We start from the raw sequence: 26,719 nt of genomic DNA on the forward strand, positions 1-26,719 counted from the left end.
CTAAATACAGGTTACAGGGGTCAGGGGTCACGGCCCTTCCTTGGTGGAAGTTTGACTTGAACCATCCATGAAATAGTGACTCTTATCTTGGGGGGCGGGGAAGGGAGGAGAGGCAGATTTCTTAAATATGATGATACTTCAACCGCTTCCCCACCCCACCCCCACTATGCCTCACTCAGCCCCACCCGCTTTGGTCTCTGGATAGATTCGGCATCTGGATTTCCCGTTTTCTTCCCTCTAATTCTGTCCTTAAGCCAGAAAAAAATAAGGGGTCTGGGGGGACGAGCAGAGCAGAAGTGAAGGGAGGAGTTAACATTCGTTGGAGGCCTGCTTTGTTCTGAGCAGACTGGGATTTGAGGGGTTCTCACCTCCCTTTCAACAGGCCGGGTGATGACTCCGCTGAAACCACCCAGGTGGCAAGTGGCAGAGCCCGGACGGGAACGCAGTCTACAGCTAAGGGCCATCTCACCAAACGGGAGTCAGGCCCACCCTGGGGGCCCCTCCCCGGGAAGAGGCTCCCCCCCAGGCTCTAGCCCCAAGCTCCACTTCCATCCATCCAGGGACCCCCCCTCAGCCGCCCAGCACAAGGGCTCGTGCCCAAGAAGCACGCTCGAGACACAGCCTCACGAGCACACCGCTCTCCGTGCTTTCCCAAGTCCCTCTGCGGTCCCTCTTCTCAAAGCCGGGATGAGGCTGAGATAACCCTACTTGATGGTGACGTATCTGAGCCTCAAGGCCAAAGAGACTTGTCCCCTGCACCCCAGGATGTAGGGTGAGCAACCATCCCAATTTGCCCAGGACTGAGGGTTTCCTGGGAACATGGGACTCGCAGTGCTTAAACCAGGACAGTCCCAGGCAAACCAGGGCAGTCTGTTGCCCCACCAGGGAGGGAAGGCCCGATGCAGAGGCCAGGCTCCTAGCTCCCAGGCAACAGTGTTTTCCTTCCACCTGCTACTTGCCTAAGCCCCCTTCCCTTCCCCTGTCTATCCCTTTCTCCAGGGAAAAACCATCAGGGAGGATGACTGCAAACACCCTCACTGCCACTGCTACAAGGGAAGCTGTTCAGAAGGTAAAGGCAAGTAATCCAGGTCCAATTCTCTAGCCTATGGTCCTAAGGGATGCTCCCTTTTCAGGCCTCTCAGTACCCAAATTAAGACAGGTGTGGGATGGGGAGAGAGGGAGGAGGAGAGGGGAGGGGGAGGAGAGGGAGGGGCGGGCCTCACGCTCAGCAGAGGCCTGGTTGCCCCTTTCCCCTCCGACTGCTCACGTGTCTCAGGAAAGTTCCAGATTTAGGAAGCATGGATTGAGCACTTACTCTGTCTACAGCATTGTACCGACCAGAGGGGATCAAAACAGAATAACACACAGTTAACCAGTCCTTGTCGTCCAAGAAAGTTCTAAGCCGGCACAGGAGACAGAAGCGTGGAACGAAACGCACTAGGACAGTGACTCTGCGGGACACACACACACATGCACACACACATACGCACAAAGGCACACACGCTACTGCACACATGTACCCGCATATATACACACATGCACACACAGCCAGACCCGTACACAAACACATACACACATACACGCTCCCCATCCTAGTTGGAGGGAATCTGGAATTTTCCCCTTACAGTGGCTTATCTGCGTGATACGCAGGAAAGGATTCTCGCGAGGCCACTTCCAACCCAGCACCCCCGCCAGGTCTTCTCCCACAGCCCTGTGTCCTGGTGCTCGGGCCTCTTCCAGACAACTGCCCTCTCAAAACACACTGATGCTCTCTGAGCTGAGCTATGGCCTCCTGTTCACAAGCCCGCTGCCGTCTCACCGGGACTAAGATTTGCTTTGGGCTTCAACCCCTGTCCTGAGCGCAGCCCCTGAAAAACAGGGCAAGGCCTCAGGCATCAGTCAGGCCTGGAGTGCACCCCAGCTGGATTATTCCTTCTCTCTTGCCTCACTTTCCCATCCACAACTTGGGGGAAATAACACCATCATTGACGTTAAAGCTCACCTGAGGGATGACACACATCCGTCCCCCCTCCAGCCACCGGGACATAGTAAGTGCTCAATAAAAGTGGCTAGGATGATGGGGACAGACGGGAAGAGACCCCGGTCTCTCGCTCTTCTCCAGAAACACCCTGGGGTCCCTCGAAGACTCCAGCAGGCTGTGCTGGGCAACATATGGCTGGGGGGAGGGGCTGGAAGGTTGGGGGAGGAGGGGCAGCTGGGGGCAGGGAAGAGGAGGAAGGGTGTACTTAGGAAAAAAGAAAAACCCACACAAAACCGACAGAATTCCAGCCGATTATTTCTCCTGCTGCAGATGTACATTAATGCAGGAGAAGCGGGGACGGAGCTCTGGGCCGGGGGAAAGAGAAACAGTTCCTTTTAACAAGCCGTTGTCTGGCTTGATCTTGTCACTCTAAAGAGGGCCATTGAGGGGTATTCATGCGTCGGCCCTGGGGGGACAAAAGGGCCCAGTATATATACTGACTGCTCAGTTGCCCGCGGGCCTTGGGGCCTTTGTTTAACCTTCTCTTAATAAACTTTTGGGAAGAGTTCATCAATCCGCTTCAATAGCTGATGTTCTCATTTTCAGAGAGAGAAGAAAACTAGCAGAAGGCTGGCGTGGCTTTTTTTTTTTTTTTTTTTTGAGGAGGCATTCTCAATAAGAAGGGGAATGGGAAAGAGCGAGAAAAGGAGAAAGCCCGCAGACACCCCACTTTAAAGGGAAAAAGAACACATCACAACTACAGCCACAAATCCTAGATGGGAGCCCAGACAAAACCGCTATTCATGGGGCCCCAGGTCTGCCTCCATCTGAGTGTCTCCGGGCCGCTGGCTCTGGGTCCCCTTGGTGGAGGCAAGAAAGACTGAGTTCGTCGCCGGTAGGGCGTCGGGGTGAGAGAAGAAATTTCTTATAAGGAAAGTGTGGCTTAGAAGGGACAGCAGGCAGGAGCCTTCCGTCCAGTTTCTGTGTGGGATCTGGGGTCACTTGGTTTCCTTCCCATCAGGCAGTTTTTAAAAACTGGAGGAGGTGTTTTTTCAGTCAAGGGGGTGGCGGGGCGAGGTGGGTGGGCAGCTTTTGCTCCTCTGAGCAGTTTTTCCTCCTGCGGTTTCAATCCCCAGCCCCAGTCCCCTGAAAAGCTCTGCTTTAGGTTGTAGGAAGTACCCCCCATGCTCCTCCCCAAAGGAGGAAGACCTAAAAATCCCCCCCCACCATTCCACGCTGCATGGTGAGGTGGGGGGAGTGGGCTGAATTGGGGGTGGGCAAGAAAGAAGGGATATTCCTAAGATTCCTACCGTGCCAGACACTGTGCTAGTTTTGACTCTATGTGTGTCAACTCACTTCTCACCACTATCCTATTTTCTAACACACATTTTTGTCCTCACTTTTTCTCATTTTACTTGGGGAAACCAAGGCTCAGAGAAATGATCCCTGATCCCGAGTCCCGTAACAGGAAGCTGAGGTCCAAACTCAAGTCTTATCAAATCCATGTTTTCAAGTTCTAAACTAAGCTGCCTCTTACATTTTAAGGTATTATTAATAGTCGTAATAGCCACAGACGTCGTGCTTTTAAAATGTGCCGGACATTGTCATAAGACTTTATGGACACTGTTTTCCCAAGAGCCTGGTGATATGGGTCCTATTATGATATCACCCATAATACAGATGGGGTGACTGAGGCACAGAGGAGAAGGAACTGTCAGACAGCCAGATGGGCAAAGGCAGATTCGAACTCAAGTCTGTTCTGACGCTGGGGCTCCGCCTCGGTCCCTATGCTGCTCTGCTTTCGAGGAAAGGCAAACGCAGGAGGAGGGAAGCAGATGAACAAACGCATGTGACTTCCACCCCAACAAGCCTGGAAGTGGGTCTCCCAGGTCCTGGTTCAGCTTTGCAGTGCAGGCTCCCAGACACACACACACACACACACACACACACACACACACACACAGACAGACACACACACACACACACACACACACACACACACACAGACACACACACACACACACACACACACACACGTACACACACCCTCCACGTCTCCCCAGTGGCTCTAGTTCAATGTTTTACAGGCCTAATGAGTGTTGACAAGTTTAATGAGTTTGTTTTAAAGAGGGGAGGGGGGACCTGGTCAAACTGAGATTTCCGAGTCAAATGAATTAGTGGAGGCCGCCAGCCTTCAGCTGACAGGCCTGGAAACCCTCCCGCCGACGGCAGCCTTGAGCCATGGACCCCGGCCCCCTCAGTGGGAGCAGGGCCCCATGCCAGACACTGGGGGTTCCGGGGGCCTCGGAGCGGTCCACAGGTGCCTGGGTCCCAGTCAAAGCCCACGTCTTCATCCCGCAGCCCCCCTCCCTGCCAGCCCACCCCGGTGGGCCCCCCTTCTGCTGGACTCTCCTCCCGCACTGTGTCCCCAACGAGAAATGTGACTCAAACCCAGTTTGGCACTTGTTTGCATATTGATTGCGTGGTAATTAAGTGGCTTCATCTGAGGAGGGGACGCGCCACCTGCATTTCAAAGCTTCCCAGTCATGGGCTGGGACAGGGCGCAGCCCTTGTGTCTGACCGCGCAAACCGGAATCCAGGGAGACCGGCTTCTGGCTGCTAGAAGGGACTTTCATCGTCCTTTAAAATAGTATTGTTTCATTTTTTTGTGGTGTGGAGATGAATTGGGAAGGAGCTTGCACAAATCTGACCAGCTGCAGATGAAAGAGCAGAGTTAAAATTAAATCGTAATTATGCCAAAAAGAAAGGAATACATATGTGCTTCTGATGTCACTGTGTCATGACAGTCACGTGCAAAGCAAGATTAGTTCTCCCTTTGATTGGCCCCTCCTGAGCCACGGGGGGCGCTGACCTGAGTCCTGGACCCAAAGCCAGAGAGGCCGGGATCCAAACTCCTTCTGCCTCTTTTTCTAGATCTGATCTTGGGCAAGTGACTTTACCTCTCTGACCCTCAGTTCCCTCATCTGTAAAATGGGCTTAATAAAGCCTGTGATGTTCTCAGCGTTGTGGGCCTAAAGGGGACTATTGCCCCCAGCACACAGTAAGTCCTCCACCATCCCAAGTTTGTTTTCCAGAGCTGCATCCCAGCTAGAAATGACCATGATCTGTTCATCTCGAATTATCACAGCCTTGCAAATTAGCACAGGCTAACTTCCAGCCTATCCGATGTTTTTTTTCCCCCTCCACTAGCCTCAGTAGCCCCTGAAATTCTCAAGGGTCGTCTGTCACCCTCATTGCTCGCCAAGAAGTGGGTGAGTGGAGATTCAGGAAGGAGAAAGGCTTTGCATCCCTGTGCGTTAGTCTTGCTTTATTGTACTGTGTTTTGTCGTCCGTTAAGGAGAACAGAGTTGGAGCTGACACATCCCAGGCTGGGTCACAGCGTCCAGCTGGGATTCCAGACCCACCCCGCCCCACCCTCATCCAGCTCTCTCTCTCTCTCCCTCTCTCCCACATGTGATTATTTATTGGATATTTCCCTCTGGGAGGGGATGCCCCTCCCCTTCTTTAACTGTCCCCTAATCTCTGGTCTAAGGCGGTGAACTTGTGAGAAGTGTTCTTTCCAGTGAGAATTTCTTTACAGACTGTTTTCCCTTTCCAGCTGGGAGCATGGCGCTGGGCAGGGTGGGGGGGTGGGGTGGGGGGAGAGGAGCGGGGAGAGGAGGGAAGGGAGGGGGGATGGGTCACTCCACGTCAAGTGGGCAGACGCTGTGAACCGACTCTCTGGACAGCGGCTGTGGTGCCTCTCTGGTGATTTCTTCACTTCCTAGGTCTTGCCATTGTTCAGTGCTACAGCCGGCTGCGGGCGTTAATCTTGGGCGTATTTGCAGTCCCAGGAAAGAAAAGCCCTGCGTGCAACAGGGCTGGGCTGGGGGCCCAGGGGATGGGCAGAGGCCGAGACGCCAGAGTGAGGAGGGGGACACGCATGTGACCGCACACACGTCCATCCACCAGGCCCCGGGACAGAAGGCAGCATCTACGCTCGCTGGCGTGTGAACCTTTATGTTGTCACTTAAACCCTTCCTGGGGAGCAGAGGAAAGAGGCTGGAACTCAAGGAGGCCCTGGTTTTCCTTCCTGGCTCAGCCACTTACTAGCTAGGTGATTTCAGGCAGATGACTTGGGCTCCCTAAGCCTCGGCTGCTGTCTGTAAAATGGGGGCAAGTGCATTTAGACCACAGAGAAACGCACTGACCTGCGCCGGCGCACGTTGGAAATGGTGTAGCCCCACGAGTACATAAACACCCAGGGCCATTCACCTCACAGTGCCAACAGACGCACACCCACATCTACACAACCACACAGCCCTGAACACGTTCGCACTCGGTCCTTACACTTCATATCACAAGGACATACTCACACATACCAATGACCCAAGACAAAGCCCCCCACCCAGTCTAACCAGGACCCACTCTACCTCTGCCCTGACTCCCAAAATACGATCCATCAGCAACCATGTAAACACAGTACACTGTACACAGTACACAGTGTTCACAGTACAAAATACACACAAGGAAAAACACTCCCTTAACAGCAATCCCAACATTTACCTTCCAACACACTCCCAAGGCCACTGGGGATTTCTCAGTTCATAATCCCAAATGCAAATCAGAAATGTGGGCACGGTACCCCATTAAAAAAAACATCAAGCCCTCTTCTTGCTGAATCTTCTGTTAATGACAAGCCCTTTGCTCTAGAGACAGGGGAAGCCACTCCCCAGGGACACAGGACCCTGTGAGTCAGTGGAGGACATTCCAAAGTCAGATGCCTGCCAAAAGTTGGTGCATCATGGCAGGAAGAGTTTGTGGTGCCCGGATTCTATTTGTCTCTGCCATTTGCTGGCTGTGTGACTCTAGGGAATTGAGCAAACCTCTCTGAGCTCTGCTTCCAACTGCAAAATTGGGATAACAAATACCCACGGGGCAGGGCCAAGGGTTAGGTGAGATGAGACACCTGACACAGTGTCAAGAGGTGGACGGGCTGAGAGCACAGGCATCCAATCTTCCAATGAGACATCCCTGCCTGTTCGTGCCCAAAGAGCTGAGCACCTCCTCGTGCCTCAATTTCTGTATCTATAAATGAGCATCTTAATAATCCCTCCTTCAAGGTGCTCTTGGGAGGATTTCATGCATTCATTCCTGTAAAGGGCTTAACCCAATACCTGACCCACAGTCAGCTCTCGGTGGGCTATTCTCCTAAGTAGATACTCAATAAATGGCTGCCTCTTTCCTGCCATCCAGGTCTCAGGTCAAATATCACCTCCTCCAGGCAGGCCTCTCTGATAACCCACCTACCATCACTTCCCTGTTCAGCCACTTTCTATTAGCACTCTCTGCTTTATCTTCTTCAAACCCTTGTCCACCTTCTGAAAGTATTTCCTTACTTGAGGACACGCTCATTGCCTCCCTTCCCCCAGGTGCCAGCCCCGGGAAACCAGGGCCTTGTGCGTTCCAGGTTGTTCTCCCAGCCCACGGAACAATGCCTGGCACATAGTGGGTGCTCAGTACATCACTGTAGGAATAAAGTGGTAGTTCCAGCTCCACTCTCCTGGGGCACTGGTGGTGGGGGAGGGGAAGGAGGATGGTGGAGGTTGCAGGTGGAGTGGCCCTCCTTCTCCTCCCCGTCCCCCCCCCCCCACCCCCGGGGGAATGTGATTCCAGGCTGCTGGCCCAGCCTTTCTGCTGCCTGCTGCCAAGGGGCCGGTGAGCCTTGATGGGTTTACCTGGGTGTTAATCCCCCAACAATCCCCCCTGGCCTGACCCGAGAGCCAGCCTCCATTATTGTCCTGGGTCTAATTAAGTGCCTGAAATGCCACTTCCCCCTTTCAAGCCAGGCTGCTTTTCTCCGAGGTGAGTCAGGTAAAGCCCAGCCTGCCGCTTTGAAGCAGAGAAGGCCGGAAGCCCAGGCAGGTGCATGAAGGGGAGGGGGAGGCACTGAGGGGCCTGGGGGCAGGGGGGACTTCTGCCTGCCCCATCTTAGAGAGGACAGACACCTGCAAATCTCCTAACTCGGGATGCTTAACCTTTTGAGGACCCTGAGCCCTAAGAGACCCAGGAAAACTAAGGATTCCTCCCTAGGGAAATGCATATATACGGACACATACCCACGACTGAGAATTCAATTCTGGGGCTTCATGGTCACCCCTGAAGCCTCTATAGTGCCAGGGTTAAGTTGACACGACGCCACTTTCCTTTAAATATATATCTGTATCTAGATGGATAGAGAGATGGATACTGATATAATCTAGATATATATATATGAGACAGCTATACCCCCAATCTCAACAAGATTATCTCTGGGGAAGGAGAGGATTCTCAGTTTTTATTTTATATACTTTTTTTCTGATTTGAAATTTTATAAGTATATATTACATTTATAATATATCTTTCAAATTCATATGAAAAAATATATGCATATATATTTTAGAGCCCCTGATAAAACAATGTGTGTTTGGCTTGGGAAACCCTCAGCAAACTTTTTGGATCCCCTATCGCACACAGATTACTTTCAGGTCTTTTATCTCATTTTAATCCCATTCTCCCTATGTGCCAGCCATCTTTTCTGTGTTTTAACTCCTTCACTCCTTCTGTAATTTTTAATGTCCATCGGATGGATGGGAAAACTAAGGCTCAAAGATGTGAAGTAACTTGCTCAGGGGACACAGTAGGGAGGCAGCACCTGGGTCTCACTGATTCCATGTCCAGTGTTCCTTTTGTGGCCCAGCAGCGGCTCCCTTTGGATGTAAGGGCTGAGGGCCCAGAGCTGAGATGAAAGTGCGTGTCTGAAGGCCATCCCTATGGTGCAGGCAGGAGTTGGGGACACCAGGACAGGTAGGGGGCTTTCCCTGTCAGCCCCATGTTTCCTAGCATGGTGCCCTGGCAGATTACACCCTCAAGAGGGGCAGGTGACACTAATAAAAGGTGAGGGACCCAGAGACTTTGGAAGATGTTCCATTCATGGTGCCTGGTCTAAAAGTGTGGAGATTGGGTCCCTGTTCTGACTCTGTTCTCGATTTGCTGTGCAACAAGGAACAAGTCTCTTCCCTTCTCTGGGCCTCAATTTCTCCAACTACAAACAAGGCGTTGCACTAGACCAGTGGCTCTCAGGTGGGGTGGCCATCAGAGTGACCTGGGCAGCTTACCCAAAAGCCACCTCCCTCCGATGTCCCAAATCGAGAAAGTGCCCAGGTGCGTAGCCTTGGCAAAAACACCTGGGTGACTCTGGGGCACACCCTTCTGCCCTCCTGGCTCACGGGTCTTTCCATCTCCCCCACCCTGCATTGAATCCCCCTTCCAGGACCAAGCCAAGATGATGCTGCAACCCAGCCACACCACCAGTACCCCGATCAAGCACAGAGAGGGTAACTGCCTCCCCCTGGCCCAGCAGCAAGTGGGTCAGGGCCTCAAGAGGTAAACCCCACTGTCTAGAGACCAGCCCAGCTCTGCCTGTTTTCCCAGAGAGACCTCCCAGCCAGGAGAGAAAGTTCTCTAATCAGGGCAATGGAAGAGGAGGGGAACCATTTGTCACCAGATAAACAATATCAGCTTATCTCTGAAGACCAATAACCACAGCCCCGGGGCTCTGATTCCAGGCATAAACAGAGCTTGTCCCTCCTCCCCTCCTGAGTAGCCGAGGATAGCAGTCTCATCTCCTCCCTAGGACAAAGCCCCGCATCACCAGAGTTTCCTCTATCAATGGGAAACAACGCTGGTTTTGACTTCTTCCCCTCCAACGCAGTCACGCCCAGAGCACCAGAGCCTGAAGGATCCTCGTGGGCCGCATCACCCCGGAAGCTCTTGTTTGGAACCCCAAGGCTCCACGGAACACAGTTTGAAAACCACGAGGCTGATGGCATCTTGCCTTTGTTCAGACAACAGAGCAAAGACCGGAGAAATTGCGTCCAGAGTTACACAGCAGTTAAGTGTTGAAGCCGGGGCCTCTTCATGGGGCATCTGAATTCTAACCCCAGTCAAGATACTGTGGTTACTTTTCCTTGGGGCTGCTGAAAGGACTCTTCTCGGGAAGATGAGCAGACCCTCAGAGGACCGAATCTTCAGCATCTGTCAAGTCTCAAGATCCCCGTGGGGGGTACTGCCTTAAGCTAGAGTCTCCCTGGGGCCTGAGGATCTAGGGTTCCTGAAGGATGGGGAGGGTGCTGGGGGCTGCATGGTTCAGATGCGGCAAGAAGCACAGCTGGATCTGTGCCCTTCAGGCTTCGTAGGTAAAGGCATCAGGGTCCTGCAGACCCTATTAGGGAAGAACGCCCCCCTCCCTTCTTCCTTGGGCTAATTTCTCTGTGCCTCAGTTTTCCCCTCTGAAATGGAACTTGAAAGCGTGTATCGTATTACACACAAAGAATGACGTACTGTAGAGATGGGAAAGGGTTGTATTCGCCCTCACCCCAAGCCTTCGAATTCCTAGAAACAAGACTTCCACCAGCTTATTTTTCTCCTTTACCAGTGCAACTGCCAGCACACCGGGGTTACTTCTCCTCCTTTGGGCTCACTCAGGCCACGCCCTCTGGACCTCAGCTTTTCAATCTGTAAAATGACCCGATGACCTCTAAGGTCTATACAACTCTGTCTTACCCTTTGGGATCTCAGCGTAGAGAGGAATCCCAAGGTCCCTTTAATTGACCTAGCCAGCCATAGGCTCAGTACACCTGGGCATCAGGTGGAAAAATCTGGAAACAGCTGCTTCTCTCCCTTCCTCTCCATCCCAGGCTGGGGCCGCCCGCCCTCTTCTAAAATCTCTCCACTCATCCTTTGCTCTCCATCCCCTCTGTATCTCTCTCTCTCTCTCTCATTAACCTTCTAGCTGGTCTCTCCACACTTTCTAGTACATTCTCTGCTCAGTCCATCGCTTCCCTGCCTTGGCTTCCCACTGCCCTTGGAATAAGTCCTAACTCCTTCACTCAGCCTTGAGGAGTCCACAGCTGAGGCTCTGGTGGTATCATCCCCAGAACGGCTCACAGAAAGAAGGGTTTCATAAATACTTCTGAGATGAACGGATGAACAGCCTTCGAAGCGCTTCCAAGTCATTTGGGTCAGGGCCTGGACCCAGCCTATTTGGGGTAGGGGCAGCTATGACTGGGGATGGGGTGTGTTTGGGGGCCTGTGTCACATACCCGCACCTGCCTCCTTTACACCCGGAGGATGCTTCCACCGTGTCCTCAATCTGGACACGGTGCCCACCTTCCCAACCTGCCTGCCAAAGCTGCCCAGCCTTTATCTGGGAGTGAGGGTGGGGCAGAACTCAGGTGAGGAAAGTCCTTCCACACCCCTAACAAGTCTGTTGGGCTCTGTTTCTGCCTTCTTCCCTTGGCCTCTGTTGAATGAGGAGCTGCCCACAGGGCCCGCTGATTTCTTTTCGTTAAGGAAGAACACTATTCATTGGCACCGGCTGAACACCTGCCCTCACCCCCCGCTGCCCCACCCCAGTCCAGATATGGTGATCACTTATAGATTTCCATCCCCTATTATTTCTGAAGCCATAGAGGGGTGGGTTCTAGATTGAAAGAGGCCTTGGAGAAGAGGAGGTGGAAGGGATTGCAGAGCAATATTGATCGTCTCCCAATCGGTCCTGTGTTTTATGTAATTATATTGTTGACCCTTCCCAATGCACTGTGAAGTTGTCATCCATGGGACAGTTTTGCAGATGGGAACACTGAGGCTCTCAGGAGACCTCACTCAAAGCTACCCCGATCTTTCAGGCTCCAGGACTTCCCCTTCTCCTTCATTCTTCCCCCTCCCCACCTCCCACTCAGGTACCTCCTCTAGAGCATCTCACAGGGGTGGCCTCTGCCCACCAGACCTCACTGATCACAGGCCCGCAGGTGGACGCAGCGGGGGGTGACTTCTGGAGGCCTCTGGACCCGACTCCGCGGGTTCAGGAGGAGGAAAGCAAGGCCTGAGAGCCAGAGGCGTGCGCCCTAGCCACGCAGCACTTTGCGACAGACACCTTTCTCGCTTCCTCCACCACCCCCTCCCAAGAAAGCCAGCGACTCCAGGCTCTTTTGCGACACTCCCATCTCCGGGGGCCGCCGCGGGCAGCTGACCCAGCAGAGGCTCAGCAGCCCACCGGGGCCTGGCTTCCCCTGGCCCGGGGCTCGGTTTTGTTGTGGGGTTTTGTGCATCCTGTTTTGTTCGGTCTCCCCGCCCCTTCCCGCGCGGGGCCAGCCCCCACCCCACCCCCTCCCGTCCCTGTCCCCTCCCCTCCCCCTCCCCCTCCCGGGCTCCCAGCGTGCCCGCTCTTGACTTCATCCACTAAGTCAATAGCCCGGGCGCGGGCGGGCCGCTCCCCCCGCTCCCCCGCCCCGCGCCGCCCCCCGGTTTTCTTCTCGGGATAATGGGGGCTCTTTGTGGCCTAATCAGCCTCCTGAGGGGCCGGGAGGCCGGGAGCGCTTCCCCCGCGGCCGTCGGTGAAAATGAAAGCGGGATTAGGCCGGGGCCTCGGCCCACACCATAGTAAAGCGCCACCAGGCATTCGCCCCTTCAAAGCCCCTTTCGGGGGTTTGGTTACTTTATTTCTAAAGTTGTTTGTATTTCTAAAGTGGCCATTGAGGCGCGAGCGGGGACAGTGCCGGGAGGGCGTTGAGAGGAGGGGGCGGCCCCAGCGGAGGAGAAACTCTCGGAGCCTCCCTCTCCCCCTCCTCGGACCCGCTGACCAGTTTCCAAAGAGCCTCTCCAGGTCCTGATTTCCTCCTGCCCTGGGAGGTGCGGAGAGTCTCTTATCCCCACTAATCAGATCGGGAAACTGAGGCTCCAGCACTGATGCAAGGCTCCACACTACAAAATGGGCTCCCGGGACTCAAACCCACCACGCAGCCAGAAGGGGAAAGGGGGTTTTGTTTTTGTTTTGGGGGTCTTTTTAGGGGGAGACGCCAAGGGGCATTGATCGCGTTAATCGCCCACGGCGCACAGCTCTCAGCGCACCAGCTAAACCTCTTGTTGTCGCCTGCCTGTACAGGCCATCGAAAGGAACGTCCAAACCCGAACACGATTCGACCCCCTGAGGGACGGAAGTTTAGCCCCACTTATTAAAGAAAGTCCCACAGCCTCTTTTCTTAGGGTTCACTCTCAACACCTCCAGTAAATCCCAGAAATGCTGGCGCAATAATTCAGAATCTTCTCCCACCGCCAAAGATGGGAGGGAGAGAGATTTTGAATTTTGGCATTTGCAGGCAGCTGGAGAGGAAGGGGTACAGAGGGAGTGGGTGGGGGACAACGCGGCAGCAGAAGAGGGTTTCTCCTAGCTGCGCCCCTTCTCCCACACGCGTACATTGGAATTTCTTTTTTTCTGTCGTACTTTTTAACCCTCCGAAGGGTGGATCCGAGCTCAAAAAGTCCAGACGTGGAGGTAAACTGTAAAGACGAGGATCGCAAGGGCGGGGCGGGCGGCGCAGGGGTGGGACTTAGTGCAAATTTGGGGGTCAGGTTCTGGTCCTGCGGCTGCACCAGCGTTGTCAGTTGTATCCGTGGTTACAACTCCGTGTTACAACTCCGGGGGATAGAGGCGCTTCTGCAGCCTTTCACTGGGAACGAGACAGTTCCAGAAGGTTCCTTAAGACGCCCCCTGACCCCTCCCAACCCCAAAGTTGTCGCTTTACACAGAAACTCGAGCTTCAATCTGATGCTCTTGTCTACACAGCCCAGATAAATTCGGTGCGGACTTCCTGGACAAGTTTCCAGGGAACAGGAAGGTTTGATCCCATCTCCACGCAAAAGTATAAACAACACACCGGGCAAACACATGTCCACCCCACAAAACCTCGGCGGAATGTCGCCCTCTCTTCACCTTCCTCAGTCACCTAGAGACCCGCGGTCTGAATTCGAACCCGAAGCCGTAACATCCTCTTCACCTGTCACCCCGCGCGACCGTGGAGAGGGACCCGAGGAAAGGTGGCCGCCCACTCGTCTGGGGCTCTGTCGGGTCTGGGTCCCACGGAAAGGACCCCAGAAAAGTTCAGGGGGCGGTTTTCCAAGCTACTTCTCGTGCGGACGCCCCACCCCCTTTTCTGTCCGATCCCGGGGCCTCTTTGATCTTTGGTCAGACAAAGAGCGCAGCGAAGGCCAGAGGCTCCGGAGCCCCGCGGCCGGGCTGCTCCTCCCTCCTCCCCCCGCTGGAACCCGCGGCGCTTCGAGGCCCTGGTTGACGCCTGAGATTCCCGGGATCAGGTTGGAGGCTGCCTGCCAAACTCAGCAAGGGCCCCCAAACATCCTGCTGTTGTGCTCGCCCGGAGACTTACCCAAACACACACACTCAGACACTTCATTTTCCCCTTCCCCGGCATTCACAGACACCCAGACACACACAGGTAGTCTGGCAAGGAGGCAGGCGCACGGGGAGACATAATGGGTCGACACTCACACAGACACATGCACTGAAGCACAGTCTGTTTATTTTCTGTCTCCACCACCTGGCTCAGAACTCCACGAAGTCAGGGACCTTCTTGATGTCTCAGGTATTCCTGGGCACTTAACACAATGCCCGGGACACAGTAGGTGCTCAACAATATTTTTACAGAATGAATGAAGAAATTGACTCCCTGAGAAAATGTTTCTCTTTTTTTTTCTTCTTTTTTTCCCTTTCTTTTCTCTCTCCGTCTCTTTCTTTCAGACATACAAAAGGGGAGCACAGCACTTGTGCTTATCTCTGCATATAACAACCTCATAAAGAAAGAACCCTCCAACAACCAAATGGGGATGGGAGGGTGGGATTCACTGCCTCTGTTTTGGAAGGAGAAGGAAGCGGCAAGGGCCAGACAGAGGTCAGGCTCTCAGCCTCACCTCTTCCCCCAGCCCAGCCCAGCCCACCCCACCCCACCCACCATCCATCTCCCCCTCCTGGGCTCGGGTTCCTGCTCCTGGACTCAGATGCTCCCTCAAGGATACCGGAGTAACCAGAAAACATGTGCATGTGAAGTTCTTAATGGGGTGTGGCCTCTAGAAGCCCACACACCCCTCTGTACGGTCTGTAAAATTCCTCCTGTGTGAACCTCTGTGAATAGCCAATTTCTTAGGTTTTACCCCATTCTCAAAGGGGTCCAGGTTCCCCCAAAAGGATAAGAATCTTTGTCTTAGTGCAATTCTCTGGTTTTTCATGGAAGGAAACTGAGACCCAGAGGGGCTAAGAGAGTTGTTCAAGATTGCATTGTTAGTGAGTTGGGGGCAGGACGGATGGTATACTTCCTGGGCCCAGCGCAGTGCACTTTGCCCCTCCCAGATTCGTCCTGTTGGGCTCAGCTGGAGATTGGGAGAGCAGGCTATCAGAGGCAGGGATCGAACACTCAGCCAGGAACTGGGTCAGAGCAGCACGAAGCCGTCAGCTCCTGCAGTGCTGTAACCTCACTCTTACCCTCCAGTCTGCAGCGTCCCGAAGCTGGGGAGTGGGGATGGTGGCCTGCGCGCCACCCCTTCCCCAACCTGGGAACTTAGAAGGGGCGGCTGCTAAAAACCATAAGGCGGTGAGCCTCACTCTCCGGGCAGTGAAACCCGGACTGGGATATTGATTTAGCGGCGCTCTGAATAAGGGTTCTCCGCCCCTCTCGCCGCTAGTCCCGACGGGGCCAGGCTCACAGGCCGGCCCCTTTCCAGCACCCCGGTCGGAGCGCGGACCCCGGACCCCCGCCTCGGGGTCGGCCTCCCGCCCGTCCCGCCGGCCCGACTGGCTCTCCTCTAATTAAGCGGCGGGATCGCAGCGAGCCGCCCGGCCGCGCTGTAATATGATGAACTGCCTTTGTGACGGTGTCACCGAAAGCGCTTCTGATAAGGAGAAGCAGCGGAGGATCAAAAGGACGACAGCGGCTCGCCCGCCTCCCGCCGCCACCCGGCTCTGCGCGCTCGCCCTCTCCGCCCGCGCTCTCCCGAGGGCCGTCTCTAGGTCCCGAGGTCTCTCCTGATCTCCCAGTCCCAGGCCAGCCTTTCGGTGCCTCTGCGTCTCTTTGTCTTTCTTCCGGCTGCTCTGCGCCTCCCTCGGCCCCGGCGCGTTTCTCAGCGTCCTCAAACGCTCTAGGCAAGGTTCTCCCGTCCCGCACTGGGTCTTTCTCTGAATTTTCTCGTGCACGCGCGCTCTCTCTCTCCTGAAGCTCTCCTCCTTTCTGACTCTCTCTCGTCCCTCCGCTGTGGCTCTGGGTCTCCCAGGCCTCTGCCCATCCCTGCCTTGCCCTCGACCCGGGCTCGGGCCCAGCACACCTCCAGAGCCCGGGCAACCGAATCTTGGAAAGGTTCACGAGCCGACCCGCAGTCTCAGAAAGTCGAACCAATTCATCCTCAGCAGGCCCGCAGGGCTCTCCGGCCCTGGCAACCCGCGCTCACTCAGCTGCCGAATAGAGGGCTGGGCACGAGGGCCCCAAGGCTCCCTGGCCTGCCCGCGGGGCCTCTTTGGAGCGAGACTTGGGGTGCACACAACTTCCCCTCATCCCTCTAGAGGCTGCTGCGGCTCGCGACGCTTTTCCTCTCCCCCGGGGCTGAAGTTCCAAGTGCAGCCCACCCCTCTTTGGCATCCCCTTCCCTATACCCCTTCCTTTGGCCCTCACCTCCCCTTTGCCCTCGACCCCTTCTCTTCCTTCTTCAGGCCCCTCCCCTTTGCTTGCTCCTAGCTCCCCCTGTGCTCCCTCCAGACTCCCTCCCTGCCTCGCCTCTCCCTTCCCCCCACTTTGTTTGAAGTTCTGGAGAGATCTATCTACTAATGGGGAAGTTTCCCCCTTAGGTCACCGTTCTGCCTTGATTCGATTTGGGAAGGCAAGTTCCCTCCCTCCCCCGCCCGACCCCAGCCGGGGCCAATCGCTCCAGAGCAGGTCAGAAAGCGCTGACCCCATTTCCACCTTTCCTCTTTCAGCCAGAGTTGGGGGAAGGGGGAAAGGAGAAGAAAGGCCAACGACAGCAAAAATTGGGGGGGGGGTGTCCCAACCTTCCAGTCCCTCTCATTCCCATCCCCAACTGGGTTTCCTAATTACCTCATTAGTCTGGAGTGGGAGAGGGAGACGAGCTATTTTTCTGGAATTCCTGGAATGTGCCCCCCCTTAGTCGTGGCCTTCAAGGCCCCAAAGCCCCTGGAGAACCTCCCCTTTGGGGTGTCTCTTCTGTGTTCTTCTTGGTAGCAGGAAGGCTCCCCCTCACCTGGCACTGTCTATTATGTGGTGTGAGTTCTATCTGGCTTTAGACTATGTGCTTCCAGGACAGAGCCAGGGAGGGGTCTTGGACATTTCATGCTTATATCCTTAGGTGCCCATTAGGAATGAAGCTTCATCAACTTTGCTGATGATGGTAAATAGAAACTCCAAAGAAGCAGCCTAGAAGGAAATCTCATTTGCTCAGTCCTCTTTCCCTATATTAAAAAATATGTGTGTATAGATTATTTATATAAAATGTAGTATGTGACAACTATCATTTTCAGAAAGACATTCTTAAAAAAAAAAAGCCCCAATAATCACCATACTGCTTTAAGGCTACTGTTATATGTGCTTTTAAATCCTTCCATGTAAATTCCACTGAAAAATTTGGAAAGCTGTGACAGGGGAGGGGGCCGCGGGGGTAGGAGGGGGGAGGTTAATCCGGGTTTAACGCTGCGATGCCGTCTTAGGACCAGGGTTAGCCTGATTGCGTTATCTCTTCCCAACATTTGAGACGCCCATATTTCACCCAGCCAAATAGCTCGGAGAGCAGCGCAGATGGCTGCCGTGGTCGTGCCTCAGGAAAATGTGTTATTAATATCTAAATAACTTCCCAATACTGTCTGGTAAATCTCCCCTCCACCATTCCAAATGATGAATTCGTTTGAAGTCTTCCCCCAGCCTCATCTTTTCAATGTCCCCTCTCTCTTCTCTCTTCTTAAGAGCCAGGCTTATTTCAAACTGGTAAATATCTAATTCCTTTAACGGCTGTGCCGTGCACACGAGTCTTTTAGACGCCTGGAAACAGCCGGTGTGTGGCAGTGCGTGCCCGGAGGTGAACAGAAAACCCGCATGCCCTCGCAGCGGGGGACCCCACCCTGTTTAGAAATGCGTTTGGGAGACTGGGGCTGCGCGGGAACCTCAATCTGGGAGCTGAGCCCTTCCTTTGCGCGCCCCGGACACCCTTCTCCTGGTCCCCCGCGGAGTCCCAAAGGCATCCCCTCTCCCTAACGCGCAGCTCTTCCGCGGCTCCGGTCTCCGAGACCCCACCCGCAGCCCTCCGAAGGCGTCCCTCTCTCTCTGGGGCGGCTAATTACCCTCCGCTCGCCTGTTCTCCCTTGTTTAAACTTTGTTTTCTAAATGTCTTCTATTAGATTATGTTCGTTCATTCCCCCTCCAACCTTATCTCCTTCTGTCTCTTCTCTCCTTGCCCGTCACACTCGATTTAGGCACGAGTTTATCTGGCAAACAGTTTGCCGACTTTGTTTATTTACCGCGGGTTCTGGGGCTGCGAGCGCGCGCGCGCCAGTGTTCGCCTTTGTAATAGTTATCTCATTGTTGTTCTTCGTTAGTCCCAGCTCCCTCCACCCTCTCTCTCTTCTTCGGTTGGGGGGATGGAGGAAAGAAAGGGGGAGTCTTGTCAGCCCAGTGTGGGTTCGGCCCCTCGCCCGGAGCCCCCTCCCCCGAGATATCTGCCTCAGACCCCCGCACCCCTCCTCTCCGCTCACCCCATCCCCCCACCACCCCGGCGCGGCGGAGCCCTCACCCCCCTCCCTCTCCCCCTCTGGTCTCACTGAATATCCACCGCCGAGCTCTGCCTAAAGCCGGGGAATTGCCTGACACCCTCCCATCTTCCTCCGAGCCCCCATTATGCGAAGCTGATCCCACTCTGAACAGCCTCAAATCCCGCCTGGACTCTGTTTGATTAGATTGCCAACCCGGGGTAATCCTTTGATTTGGTGGAGTGTCAATTACCTTTCTGTAAACACACATTTACAGAGGAGGGAACTTGTTGGTATAAATCAATGCAGATTGTTTCTTGATAAATGGACTATCTTCGACCCCTCCCTCGCTCCCTCTTCCAAGGCCCCTCTCCCTGGAGGCCCCTCCCCTCCCCTCTCCCGTTCTCGCCCAGCCAGTAAACAATGCCCCTTCCAGGTGTGAAGCCGAAAAAACGGTGTGGGCTGAGGGGAGCCGTGCCCCCCTTCCCCTATTCATTCGCTCCCCCGGAGCCTAATTAAATTTGGCAGGTCCTTGTACACACAATCAAAACAGCTTCCTCCAGTGTAGCAAACGACCGAAAACCGCATTAGCAGCGATCGCAGCTCTGCCAAATTAAATTGTTTCCCACCTCCTTTTACAAGTGTCTCAAACCGACACTTCGGGCTCTCCCCTCCTTTCCGATCCTTCTCCGTCATTTCTCACTCCACACCTGTAAGTTTGCTGCTTTAAAAACAAATTAAGGAAAAATGCAAAGAAATACAAATCTGCCTTTCACGCACGCACACCCTTGGCCTCCACCTCAGATGGTCTTTCAGAGCGGGAAGTCAGCATATTCCCGGGTGGACTTTGACGTCGCCACTCCACCCCTCCCGAAAATACACACTCTTCTTTTTAATCTTGTGAATTTCCACCTTATTTCATATTGATTGTGACCTGGCTGGGCTTCTACCCTAGAGACCTACGTGGCCTGATCTGGTCAGTTTCAGCCTAAACTTGAGCCTTGTCAGATGCAAGAGGCATTGGTGCTCTACTCTTTATTACTGTTGTTACTGCTTTTCTAAATTATTGCTTATTTCTTCACACTCACTCCCTCGGCTCCCACGGAGGAATGGTTTGACTCTTTGCAAACCCCTATCAAATTTCCCACAAGAGTCTCCCTGGACTCAGGCTGGGAAGATCTTTTTCTTTCCCCATCCCTCCTCAAATCCTTCACCAGTCGAGTCCCTGCCTGTCTCTCCCCTGATCCTCGGAGAAGGGGTGAGGAGGAGAGAGTCCAAGTGGATGAGGGCAAGGAACCTTTCCAGGTGTGCAGAGCATGGCCGGAGCCCCTTTCCAAAGCGGTCTGAGAATTCTCACAACCAACAATCCTGATAACTCAGTCTTAACAAGGATAAGAGCAAAAAAAAAAAAAAAAAAAAATATGAACAGCCTCATGAATATCAGCCCAAGGGGAGCAGGAGTGAGCTGTTCAGAGATGAAAGTGCACAGAAATAAAAGCTCAATTTAATCGCTTTAAAACCCTTCAACTTAACGTTTGTGCTTCAAACTCTGAGAGTGAGGACTGATTGCGGATAAATAGTTTCTTACCATGCCTGGAAGCTATTACACCCCTCTCCAACACAGTTTCCTATTCAGCAGTCCCAGTTTTCATTACCAGCTCTAATAAGTCTTAACATTATTAAATGCCAAGCGGACGATAGGAAAAAACGGACTCAGGGAGGGATCTCTCTTTAGCGCTTAAAGAGGAGAGCTCTTAAACCCCTTCTTCGGCGGCTCCCCGCCTTGAGAGAGGCAACCCCCGGAGAAGGCATTTGTCAAGAGCAAGAAGCCAAAACAAAGTTTGTGGGTGTGCACCCCTCCCCCTGCTCTGCCCAAGGGTATCTCTGCCTCTCCCCATCTGGCCCACTGGGGTGGAGGTTGGGAGGTCTTTTCACCTTTAACTTGGCCATGAAACTGACATGCAGGGCCTGGGAGAGAGATGAGAGTTTCCAACTGGGTGGTTCACCGAGATGCCAGCCACTGGCCAAGGTACTCAAATGCGGAGCTGATACCATTTGTCCACAGATGGAAAGACAACCCTCTCTCATCCCCCCTGTCATACTGCCCATCACACCCATCTACAATCATACTGCATATCCACATAGAATCCACGGCTCCGATCCAAAGGCCCGTGGGCAAACCGCCACACCAAGAGACATGCGCTTACACCGCCGTCCAGCTCCCAATCACAGGGCCCAACATGCCCACTGTCACTCAAAAACCACGGGGCTTTCTGGACATCAGGCCCACCGCTTTCATTTCATTTCTGCAACTCCTCTCCAGACTCAGCGCCAGTACTTTCAACCTTCCAATCTGGAACCTCCAGCCTCCTCCTTAAACCCTTGGAGACTTGGAAGTTCCTGGTTCTACTGCAGGGAAAACCTCTATCCAGCGAAGTTGCCTTTCTGCTGGTTTTATAAGCCCAGATCAGCACCGGAAACCCCTGGACTCCTTTGAGCCAAAGGGATTTCCAAAGCGAACTTGCTACCCTTTTCCTTTCCGTTACTTCCCTTCCCATCCCTTCCCATCCCTTCCCTTCTATTCTTCCTCAAAAGAAATTTATCTATTGTGCTTCCTTACAGACTGAATTGGAAGCACATTGGGGTATCCCTGCCACACACACACACACACACACACACACACACACACACACACACACACAGTGTCTCCAAATAAAACCAAACTTCCTTCACTTCTCCTGGGGTACCTCTCAGAAGCTGTATCTGCTGCGCTGTATTTCGCAGGGAAAGACTATTCAAGTTCTCTCCCCCCCCCAAGAAAAAGAAGTTCAACTAAGTCCCTTTCCAATGTGAACTGAAATAAGGAGTGGGTCTCCTCCCCCCCCAACCCCGCCAGGGATCCCCGGGCTCTAGGCTGCCTCTGCCGAGCCAGGGGCTTACTTGGAAGCCCCAGGCCGCCTCCCGCTGCAGCCCCGAGGCCCTCGGCAGGCCTGCACAGCGGGACGCCAGGCACAGCTCGCTCACTTTCTTCCCTGCCCTTTTGTCCCCAGTGGGACTGGGCTCCACTTGGGGCCCTGAATGTCAATAGCCCGCTTCTTCCCCAGCTCCAGACTGCTCCCACACTGGGCCGCCCGTACCGCCCCCCCCCCCACCATCCTTCCCCCTCAGACCAGGCCTGTGAGGGCTGGGCCTGGCTGGGAGTTGTCTTTGGAAGCGGGCTTTGTCTGTGAAGTTCATCTTCAAGGTTGGGAGAGACTACTGAAAGCTGGAGGGAGACCTAGGCTAGGAGTTCCAGGAAGGCGAGGAGAGGAGAACCCCCTGGAAGGAAACTCAAATGAAACTGTGCTCTTTTACAAGTTTCAGGGTTCAGAACACTCCCCCACTTTTTCCAAATCCACCATTTTTTTTTGCAGGTTATAGTGGCCACTGCCGTTCCTGTCTGCCTGCTGCCTCCCTCCGTGTGTGTCTGGAGGCTTAGCTTCTCTTCCCGTAGCTTCTTTTCCCGTCAGTCTACGTGACTTTGGGTCTTCCGTTTTTCTTTCTTTACCCGCGTCCCCCCTTGAAGCACACTTAACCAAGTCTCAAAGAGACTTGCGAGGGGAGTGGTATTGAGGAAGGACTCTCCCTTCTCTTGAAACTTACCCCGTCAATAAACAAAAGCACAGTCCCCTTTCCTGGGCGCGCAGGCGCTTGAAAGATAAACGCCTTCCCTAGTCCATCTCCAGAAAAAGCGGGGCTCAGACTCCAGACCCGTTCGGCAACCACGCTAGCAGCGGGGAGAGGGCGTGTGGAGCCTGAATCTCTCTCCCGCACTGGGATCCTCCGACCCTGGGCATCTGAGAACTCGGCCTCAACTCCTGGCCCCGCCTGCGCGTGCCCAAGAGGAAAGCACCTCAAAAGTGCACCCTTCTGCCCCCTCCCCCGCTACCTCCGCGCTGTCTCGGTTCAGCCCCGGCGTCACAGGACGGAGAATTAGGCGGCGGCCCACGCGGCCCTCGCTAATTTTTATTGATTGCAGCGGTCAGTCAACTGTCAGGCGGGGTTTCAAGGGACCGTTTAGAGAGCGTGTGCGGGTCTGCTTAACAAATTCATTTAGGGAGCCGCGGGGCCGGTTCCTCTTTCCTCGCCCCCCGCCCCCTTGCCCAAGTTTCCTATAAATAATAGATCGACACGGACACCCGGACTAGCAGCCAGAACGCCAGCCCCGGAGGACACACGGCCCGGAGTCTTCAACGGGGTGCGCAGTCCGCGGCGCCCGGAGCCCTAACCCGCCGCCGGGTTCCCCGGGGGCGCAGAGGCCGTCAGGACCCCGCTCCGCCGTGCAACTGAGTCGCGGGCTCCGCACCCAACCCGGCCTGGGGGCGCACCGAGGGGGCGCTCTCCGCACACACCGAGAGGCTCCCGGCTGCTCCGGGGGCGGCGAGTCCTCCCGCTAAAGATCTGTCCGCCAGTCCGGGTGGCGGCGGCGCCACCACTGGCCCGCACCCTGGTGAGCTGGAGACGCGGGCTCGGGCGTCGCCGGCCCCGGGACGGCTCCCTACCTTTGTCGCCCAAGATGCCGTCGATGCTGTGCTTGGCTTTCTTCTCGCCGTCGTCCTCCTTCTTGTCCGCTTCGTCTTCCTCCTCCTTCTTCCCGAACTTGATTCTGAGCACGCGGCTAATCGAACTCACTAAACCTCAGAAATTCAAAGGCAAAAGAGCGAGTATAAGTCGTTGGGGCCGCGGAGCGGGGCCGCCTGGGACCCTGGGAGAAGTAGCGGAGCCCATTTCCCCCCTAAATACACTCAGGAGGATTCACACCCATTCCCCCCCACCCCCACCGTTGAACATTTACACCTACTGGGAGGCACAAGTACAGTCACTCACATACAGACTCACACCTGGGGCACTCACACGGTCGCAAGGCGGTGGCAGAGGAACCCACCTAGTGCATTCCTATCACGTCCTTGCACACACTTGTGCTTTCCACTGTCACGTACCCTAGATGCACTCACACCCACACCCACCTCCCCAGGACCTCCCTGGAGCCCCTCCAGCCCCTGATGCTGTAGTCCCTACACTCAGGTGTGCATCCCAGCCCTGCACACTTGAATGATCAGGTACACACACAGACACCTGGGGCCACTTTCTCCCACACAGGCAGCAAGATTCAGGGCCTCCACATTTGGGACCCACTGGTGGCTGGTGGCAGCAACAGAATAGAAATGGTGACTTGGAGAAAAAGATCCAGGGAGATCACAATCTATCCTCCTAGGATGGACTCATCTCTCTAGGCCACTTCTCTGAGAAGGCGCCAGGGGAGCTTCCCTTACCACACAACTTTATAGGATAACTTTTTCCGCATTTCCCTCCCCCTTCTCTCCCTCCCTCCCTCCCTTCCTTCCTTCCATCCTTCCTTCCTCCTCTCTCCCTCCCTCCCTTCCTTCCTCTGTCCCGTCGTCCTTCTCCCTTTCTTTCTTCCTTCTCCTCCTCTCTCCTTCTTTCCTAACTTCTTTTCTTTCCTTCTTCCCTCTTCCCATCTTCCTTTCAGTTCTGATTCCCTCCCGTGCCCTCACCCTCTTTGCGCTCTGGTTCTTTTCCTTCTCACTTTTCTCTGAGTTCCCTGTCATCCATCATCTCCCCTCCTCTCCCACCTCCAGCCCCACATGACCTGAGCCCTGGCCAGACTCCGGGCAAGTTCTGCTGGCTCAGCTGCCTTCTCACCTGAGGGCACGGTGCTGCGGTCACAGTGCCCATCCTTCAGCAGCCGGTCTCGGATCTCCCAGCTGAACATGCCTGGGTTTTCCCTCTTGTACTCCTCTATCTTTTTCTCCACATCCGGAGTCGCCACCTGCTTCAGAGGTGGAGGTGGGAGAGTAGGAGTGGAAAGATGGGGTAGAGGGAGGGAGATACTTTTAATATCAACCTCCCAAGAGCCCCAGGCCAGGCTGGTGGCTCTGGTCACCATGCCTCCATTCTGAGATTGGCTTTATCCTTTCAAGAAACCTGTTACTGGCTCCCAGGAAGGCGGCCGGGATTGGGGGATGTGGAATAGGGTAGTGATAGGTAATAAAATAGAAACCTAATTAGGACTGGGGTCCCCCCTCACTATTCCAGGCAAGACTGGGGAAAGATTACCCCTGGTCTGGGATGGTGATAGGGGGTCTGGGAAGATGTAGGGACAGCACAGGAATGCCTCATTGGCCTCTCAGGCAATCGGGACATCAGTTATCCCCATCCCTGAGAAATTCAAATAATGGAGGATGTCTGGGAGTGGGGACCCTCTTCCACTGTCCTTCCCATAGGAAGCATATAGACCCCCTCCCCGGTGCTGCTGGATGACACAGGGTAGAGACAGGGGCCACAGCCAGGATACCCCAACCACGGGAAGGCTGGCTGCCAGCTCTGCAGCAAAGACACTCACTCTGGGTTTGCTGCCGCCAATGGCCCCAGGCCGGATGGACCCGGTCTCCTGGTAGCGGCAGAGAATCTTGGAGACGCAGCCATGGGAAACACGCAGCTGGCGGGAGATGACACAGGGCCGGATGCCATGGTGGGCCATCTCTACTATCTTGTGGCGGATGTGGTTAGGAAGGGGTCGCCCGTTGATGAAGACCCCACCAAGCTGATTGACCCGGCCTTGGCCAAGTGGGGTGGACACTGGAGAAGGAAGGGGGAGATGAGGAAAAAGAGAGGCACAGGGTGAGGATGGGAAGGAGACACTGAGTACACAGGCCTTTTGACTCCAGTTTTGTTTGAGCCCCAAGACCCCTGAGAGCAGATCTCAGTTCCCCACGTTTGAAGCTGTGGTAGTTCGGAGGTCAGGAAAAAACCTGTCATGAAGCCAAGGGAAGGTCTGGCAGAGATGGAGAGGGGGGTCAGGGTTGGCTGCAAGAGTCCCCACAGATGCTGTGTGTCCCCAGTCCTGCCACACTATGGGGAATGTGGACACACCTGGGGGATCTGAACGCCTCTGAGAAGGAGAGGGAGAGAGACAGAGGTGAGAGGGCAGAGCCTAGAGACTGGCGGAGCCTGGGGACTCTGGGACCAATGGTCCTCTGGACCCACAGCTTGGGCGGCAGGTCCACTTGCCTTTTATAGAGGCCGATAATGGGTGAGATGTGGCCCATCTGGTCAGTTCCATGCTCTAAGTGGTCAAGTCTGATCCATTTTATTGAGGCCCAGAAGAGGTTGGTTGATTACTAGTAGTTACAGCCCTGGCCTGGGCAGCAGAACTGTCCTACCCATAACTGAACAGCCAAGGCACAGCAGAGGGACCAGCAACAGAATGCCGTTGGCTGCTGCTTCTGGGGGCACCTGGCTGTCCCTTGAGGGACTCTCCTTCCTTCCAACCCCTCTCAGAGTTCGAATTTCGTTTTGGGATGATTTGGGGACATGCCCCATTGTCGGCAAGCTTCTAATCAAATACTCATTTGGCCTCAAAAACCCATGAACTGTCCCTGCAGGTTCAGAGAGGCTGGTGCACAGATGGGCCAGAGTCCCTGGGTGTGGGTGACTTTGGGAACCAGGAAGACAGGCTCGCCTGATGTGTGCCAGGGAGGGGAGAACGCCTGGGAAGCTTTAATGTAAAGTCCACACAATTTCCTCCCAGAAGGTTGGAGGACACCCGGTGCACTAATCCGGCCTCGATCCCCCCAATTTGGGGACTCGGCGGCTGCGGAGATCTGGCAGATTAGAACGATTTCACAGCCGCCCGAGTGGAGGGAGCTGACAGTATAATTGGAAGGGAGGAGGCGGGAAGAGGCTCCGTTGCTGAGCTGTTCCTACCGCCTCCTCCCTGGCTCTGCCGGTCCCCACACCCCTCTTCGTAAAAGTAGGTGTCTGAAGCCACCCTCGGATTTAATCAGAAATCGTGCGTCGCCAAGTCCGAGTCACTCGGTCTCCGTGGCGGGATATGCCATTAGCGCTGGAGAGCTCTCCAGCGCACAACTTTATATTCAAGAGCCTCTTTAGCGACCGGCACTCGGCTCTCCTCAGTATTCTCCGTCATGTTGGGCAAATATTGTCCTAATCCGCTGCGCGTCCTCGGCCGCCTGTTTTACTTGCATTCGCTACAGGAGAGTGCTACGGCAAATCCCCGGGCTTGTGCGCTCTCCCGCCTGCGTGGT

The 26,719-nt window shown here is 54.6% G+C and overlaps 1 protein-coding gene across 1 annotated transcript in view; it reads right to left on the minus strand.

Annotated features, from left to right (window-relative positions):
• PAX7 (paired box 7) overlaps positions 1–26,719 on the minus strand; it is a 92,722-nt gene that overhangs the window by 64,686 nt on the left and 1,317 nt on the right. Inside the window, exons 2-4 of the mRNA XM_033842367.2 lie at positions 25,015–25,250; positions 24,315–24,444; positions 23,153–23,281 (exon numbers count right to left, since the gene is read on the minus strand). Coding sequence (XP_033698258.1) covers positions 23,153–23,281; positions 24,315–24,444; positions 25,015–25,250 — 495 coding nt within the window. The remainder of the gene's footprint in view (positions 1–23,152; positions 23,282–24,314; positions 24,445–25,014; positions 25,251–26,719) is intronic.

The sequence above is a fragment of the Tursiops truncatus genome, chromosome 1 (assembly GCF_011762595.2).
Source record: "Tursiops truncatus isolate mTurTru1 chromosome 1, mTurTru1.mat.Y, whole genome shotgun sequence".
Taxonomy (NCBI): domain Eukaryota; kingdom Metazoa; phylum Chordata; class Mammalia; order Artiodactyla; family Delphinidae; genus Tursiops; species Tursiops truncatus.